Consider the following 6,631-nt stretch of genomic DNA (forward strand, 5'->3'; position numbering starts at 1 on the left):
ACACACACACACACACACATACACTCTCTGACCGGAGTTCAGACACTGCTACTGAATAAAGAGCGGATTAAGTCTCTCTGCCATTTGATGGCTCCTTTTTGAAGTGGCCATTAGATCTATACAGTATAAACAAAGACACATACCAGGGTTTCTCCTGGCACAGAACCAGAGCTCGGACTTCTTTTTTGTTGTAGAGCTGTCTTTGCCATGAAACCCAATCTGCTCACATTGATGCACATCACAACATGCACATTCATATAAAAACAGACTGCTGCAGTAATTCATTAAGTTACTTATGTAACTGTTGTGTTTTTTCAGGGCTGTGTAGGCTGCATGTTTGAATATTGTAACTGATGTATGCCAAGTATGTGTATAAGCTGAAATATGCACTAATTTAAGCACTTAATCTGATTTGTGTTTTGCCGTTTGCCCCTAATCACATTTGACTGGGTCAATTTATTTGTCCCAGAGTTTGAGATAATTCTTCCAAAATATTGTTATGTTTCACTTGAGAAAAGCGAAGGAAGGAATTTGATGTAAAAAATAAAATAATATGAGGTCAGCATTTGCTTGAATCACATTACAGAGAGTGTAGATTAAACTTTTATAGACAATTTATTTTTAAATTCTTATGGATGTCTGAAAAGGCTGAGTGTGTTTTTCTTTGCTCTGTAATGTCCCATGAAACAGTGGGATCCATACAGTTTCCCCAGTGGCTGCATTTCACGGCACGTAAATCTTAACGATCACTTCTCTCTCCACAGACGGTGGATCGGCCTAAGGATTGGTACAAAACTATGTTCAAGCAGATCCACAAGGTTCACAAAGCAGGTAAGTCTGCACCAAACGAGCAAGATGGAGAAATTACCCTCTGTTCAATGTGATTTGATTGTCACTTTATGGGAGGAATTTGTTGTGCATGCATGCTGCTTGTACGCATGTGCATGTGTGTATCCGTGTGTGTGTCTTTAGCATAGTTGTTCTTGTTAAACTGAAAGACCCAGAGAACCTCGGAGCCAGAACTCATTAACTGCGAGCGAGCGAGCGAGGGAGTCTGAAGAGGAGGCGGTTATTGAGAGAAACTCTCTAATAGGAACAGAGCTGTCCTGGGAAATCTGCTCTAATTTTGTGGGCCTGACAGAAGCACACAGTCAGTACAAGGCTTGTTTGTTCTAAACAGCTCAGGCTTCTCCTGCCGCAGCACAAACACACAGACGCTCGCAGAGTATTTCTGCAGGCTACATCTGCAGGCTTGTGATGGTCTCTTTGATGCATCTCTGAATTCCCTCGCTGAATACTCAAATCTTCCAGTGGATTTATAAAGCAGTTCTCCAGTCCCACACAAAGCTTCTCTCTTTTTTTCACCTCCTGTAGTACTCGAGTGTGCAGCTTCTTTCTTTGCAGGAACAGCATTTGTGGGTCTGATATTTATCCTTTTTTACTTGAAACAGTAGCTTCAAAATAGTTTTGATGGTACAGTGAGAATGGAGCTTCTTAATTCTCTCTCATTGTCGTACCTCACCCTGAACACCAGCTCAATATTGACTCTCAGCCTAGGAGCCCTATGGACCCTCCTCTTGACCCATGGAATAATATTTTTTATACAGAACACATCACAAACATCTTCGTATCATGTAATACAAATATTTGTCATCATATATCATGATAATCAAATCAGGGGAATTTTCATAGGCCCTCTGGTAGTGGATCTCCATTTGATTCTGTGTAACTGAATCAGGACCAGCAAGTTGAAGAGTAAAGCAAAGCCTTAGATCAGTTCAAAAGACTTTGAAGTTTTTCTAAAAACAGAAGGAGTAAACTTTTAAAATATGAAGATTTCAACAAAAAGTTTGATGGTTGTTACATCGGCAGCTCTTTTGGTTCAGGATGCCGGGTATCATGTGTTATATCCACCGTTCAGGTGTTTTTCAGTTCAGTGAGAGGGACGACAAAACTGATTGATCGACTTTGTTTTTAATTTCAATAAGAAAATCACTGAATCACTCGGACAGGGAGCCGAACAGAATTCATCACCACATGTGGCTGCAGAGGGCGCTGTTGCTCAGCAAAAATTGCATAGTGTTTCTTTAAATTAAAGCTTAATAAAACATATTACAAAAGCAACGGCTTTGAATAAACTGACAGAGGAAAAGTAGATTTTGCTGCTCGGGTTGTTCCAGGGTGAAAATGTGTTGACTTTATTATTTTGTAAAGTCACTTTAATCGAACTAAAAACCTGGTTCTCTTTGAGGAGGACACTTCACACTTGTATCATAATAATCAGGTTTCATTCTTTTCTACAACAGACGATGACTACTCTGACACATACAACGCAACTTATGCTGTCATTAACAATGGTGAGACCTACTTTATGTGTAGCCACAGTTGTATTCCACACTGTAAGTCACGTGTCATCTCCTCTCTGGCCTGCTCTGCCTTATTGCTTCTCCTGCCTGATGTGTCCTTAATGTCGTCCTTAACAGATGACCACAGCCTTTCATCCAACGCCACCACCATGGCCCACCCGGCTCCCCGGACACACACATACAGGCCGCTGTCCAAGAGCCCCTCAGACAATGGAGGACACCTGGGCCCTCGAGAACCTTCTCCGTCCCCTGTACCCCCACCGCCTCCACCCATGGCGTCCCTCCTGCAGCTGAGGGCCAGAGATAGCGACCGCGAGAAAGATTCCCCAGACATGTAAGAGGAACTTTCATTAATGAATTAATACAACATTTAAAGGGCCCTCCCCTCCCCTAGGCCTATACATATGAATTTTTTTTTTTTACTCAGTTAATCTTATTCCTTGATTTATGTATTTAACATTTTTTATAAACAATAATTGTGTCTGTTTGTGTTTTGTTTTTTTTTGTACCAGGAATGAATGGGGTCCTCCTGACAGGAAAGTTGACACACGGAAGTACCGCGCAGAGCCCAAGAGTATTTTTGAGTACGAGCCTGGGAAGTCCTCCATTTTGGAGCATGAAAGACCAGTGAGTACTTTTTTACACATAATTATAATGAATCTTAAAACTTTCCCTTTCAAAATTCTGTGAATGGTTGTTAATTAATTAATTCATCAATTATCGTTTCACTGCCTTTCTTTAAGTCTCATTTACCTGTGAGGTCTGTAGGCATTAATCTGGAATCAGCTTATTTTATGTAACATTCAGAAGATGTGACTTTCTTCCCTAACTGGTTCTACAGTGATGTCATTGTTAAATATTTGAATTACTGTGATTGTGAATTGATTCGGTTGCTATTTTTTTTAATGATGTTTGTATTTGTTAGAAGATTGTAAAACTTAAATTATTCTATTCCGCTTGAAGAGATATAGCTAAACATTAGGATGAGAGCTGAACTGACACTGCTACAAATTCATTTTTTCATATTGATGAAATATTTTTCTATAATGGTGTTTTGCGTGGACTCCGCTTCAGACACAACGTGGGCTGTAAAAAGCGAAGGTTATCAGTGATGCATCCTGTAGTGACTGTTCTCTTCTGCCTGCTCGAAGCAGACGACAGAGATAATTATCTAGTGGAGGGGAGGGCGAATAAAATAATAGCCATGGGGTGATCTGTGATGAGGACAGGATAATGGAGAACCTGTTCCGGATGAGGTGTTATGAGGGAAAAAGCTTTTTGTGAAGAATTCACAGACGTTGGACGTGATGATAGCAGAGAGTGCGCTCCGGGGACAATAATGCATGAGTCAGCCCCTGATAGACGGAGGTAATAAAAGGAAAAAGCCATACAAAGTAGAAGTGAACCCACGCAGGCTAAACTGCTTTCGGAGACTCTTAATGTATGTTGTCTGTCCACTACCTGTGGCTCTCAGATCTCTGAGGTCGGAAATGGCACCAACAAAAAAAAATCTCCTTCTCGGTGCTGTCCATCAGGGCAATTTTTTTAGTTGTAGGAAGCAAAAACATTTTTCTGCCATCCTGTTTCATTCTCTCCGTCTACAATACTTGTGCGGTTGCCAGTGTTTGCTCCAGGCCTCACTTTTTCTTTTTTTTTACAGGCTGACACATTTGTCTCAAACCTGAATTTATTTTAGCTCGAGAGATGTAAGACCACAACACCCACATAACGTCTCCTGGCGGTGTTTCATTTTGGCTTGAAATTCTCTGTTCTTCTGGGGCTTGGGTTAGAAAGAGCAGACAGAGGAGTAAAGCACTGCATCGTCTCTACAGTTCAAATAATAGTAAACCTCTTGGCTGAATGCCAAAGTCTGCAAATGCAAAAAAATGGAAAACTGTGCTTGTCGAAGTTTAACCGTGCAACTTAAGAGAATAGATAAATAACTTGGAGGTTGATTTGATATGAAAACGTTCTCGATATGATTCACAGAATGAGCTGGGTGTTCATCTTCATCTTCATCAACATCCAACAACAGAGATGAACTTTGGCTCACTTAAAGCAACTTGTCTGTAATTTACATACCAGACACGCAACCGCGGGGGTGAAGCATTTTATTAGCCGGTATCATTTAATATATAACAAGGCATGGGCTAGATAGATAACTTATCATCTCAGTCCTTTACTCTAAAGGAATTTGCCCTCATGAGATGTGATAGGGATTAAATGAACCAAACAAAAGTATAGTCTTCTCCTCATCACCTCTGCCAAGTAGGTTACGCTTCGTTTGTTTGTATTTGTTAATTTGTTAGTTGTCGGGATAAAGTAAAAACCACCTGATGGATTAACTTTAAACTGAAAGGAAGGATGGGATATGGGTCAGTTAAGAATCCTGAAAAATTTGGAGCAGTTTTTTTTATTTTTCTTTGACTTTGCGAGAGTGTTCTTTCACTATTTTCATCGATTTCTCAGGGAACTCAGAGAAATATATCCCTGATTAAATGAAGACAGGACAGTAAACCACTGACCTGGCCTACTTGTTCATATATCTAGGTAAAAGGTCACTGAGAGAGCAGGTACTGAACCTCAGCCAAGGCCCAACGAATGATACATATTTAAATTGGCTGCATCCAGATTTTAATGTGGCTCTGCACGAAATTGCACTACCTCATCATTCCCCTAAACATGCCTGATCATCCTAAAATGTTACTGGAAAAAAAAATGGGTTCCTTCCTGACCCCTTCAACATCCTTCCAACGTGTTTTGTGTGGTTAACCATCCAGTACGTGCTCTCTCTCTCAATGACCTTTTACCTAAATATATGATCAATCAGACCAGGTCAGTGGTTTATGATACCGTCTTTATTTAAAGGATCAAGGATCAAGGATACTTTATTATTTCCCAGGGATAATTTGTTGTGTAATCAGCCAGTGTAACAACCATCAGTAGTTTGATAATATAATAGTACAATGCACACCTACACACTTCACCATCAGTTATGTGGCAGTGAATGTAGCACTATGGGTCAACTGGATGTCTGCCAATGTAGAAGAGTCTAATCAGGTCTTTTCTAAACAGATGTGTAATAGATGCACCTTCCTCCTCTTATTAAATGCACCGAGACTCCCCTGCTGTAAATTGTAAATAATGAGGTTCGTGTTAAATATGTAATTCTCAAGGTAACATGCTGATTTCCATGAGCTGTCACCTGTACTGGGGATTATCATAAGACTGTAGTAATGGGATTCTCTCCTGGAATATGCAGCCTCATAAAACTTAACTGCACGTGAAATTAATTGATATCAAATCAGAAGGGCCGAGGTGTTTAAATTGTCTCCTCAGACTGTGCATATTAGATTATTCGGAGTATATAACAAGTCTAATCACGATTGAACTCTGTCAGATGCACACTCTCTAAAAGCTTTAGGATAACCATCCAAAGCAAAATCATTAGATAAACGGGTTTTGCTTCGTCACGTTTTGTCCTCATTCTAAATCTCAGTCCTGTGTTCTATCCTGTGCCCGTCTCCCTGTGCCACTTCCTAACCATGAGGTCCATGTCTCTCTCTGTGTGTGCCTTCTTTTCCACGCTCGCTTTCTTCTGTCTCTTCTTCTTCCTCCTCTCTCTGTCACTGTCGTGCTTTTTCCAGACCTATGATGACATAGATTTAGAGAACGAGCCTGGTATAAGGTTCTTTTCCGAGCTGGAGTTTGGGCGGCCGGTAAGTCAGGGCCATAGCTACTCCTCGACCACAATCCTGCCGTGCAGGCACACACCCACTCTGTCCACCCCACCCAGGATTTTCTTAATATGTGTCTCCCCCAATAGTCTGGGTATGGCTAGTTGTTTGGGCATGTGGTACTTGTTGGTGCTGTGACTCCCCCTCCCCCTCACCCTTATGACAGGCTGTGTTATAGTCTCTGCGTTGCTGGGGTTTTTGGTCTGGTGGCTCGTGGGTACTGAAAAGACATTTAGTTGGTTCACTATAGAACTGATAAATTATCAGGAAAAATCAATAGAAAAAAACAAAAGAAGCTGTGTGCTTTCAGAACTGCAAAGTCATTCATAACTTACATAAATATGCATTCATTAATGAATATGCAGTTTTACAAGTTTCAAAACAAACTTTGTGCAGTTTCCTCTGCATCTCATACACATTCTGTATCTTTTAATCAGCCATTTCTTCAGTTACTCATTTTATTATTTATTCATTTCAAACCTAGTATTTTGTTTATCTTCATTGCTGTTAGTGTGGAGAAAATAACTC

At 40.5% G+C, this 6,631-nt stretch overlaps 1 protein-coding gene across 3 annotated transcripts in view; it reads left to right on the forward strand.

The window, feature by feature from the left end:
* sorbs2a (sorbin and SH3 domain containing 2a) overlaps nucleotides 1-6,631 on the forward strand; it is a gene marked incomplete in the record, with an annotated part of 42,421 nt that overhangs the window by 25,284 nt on the left and 10,506 nt on the right. For all 3 annotated transcript variants that reach the window (XM_053418502.1, XM_053418504.1, XM_053418505.1), the window contains 4 exon segments: nucleotides 765-831; nucleotides 2,307-2,357; nucleotides 2,484-2,700; nucleotides 2,879-2,993. In XM_053418502.1, the coding sequence (XP_053274477.1) occupies nucleotides 765-831; nucleotides 2,307-2,357; nucleotides 2,484-2,700; nucleotides 2,879-2,993 (450 nt within the window).

The sequence above is a fragment of the Pleuronectes platessa genome, chromosome 3, assembly GCF_947347685.1.
Source record: "Pleuronectes platessa chromosome 3, fPlePla1.1, whole genome shotgun sequence".
NCBI lineage: Eukaryota > Metazoa > Chordata > Actinopteri > Pleuronectiformes > Pleuronectidae > Pleuronectes > Pleuronectes platessa.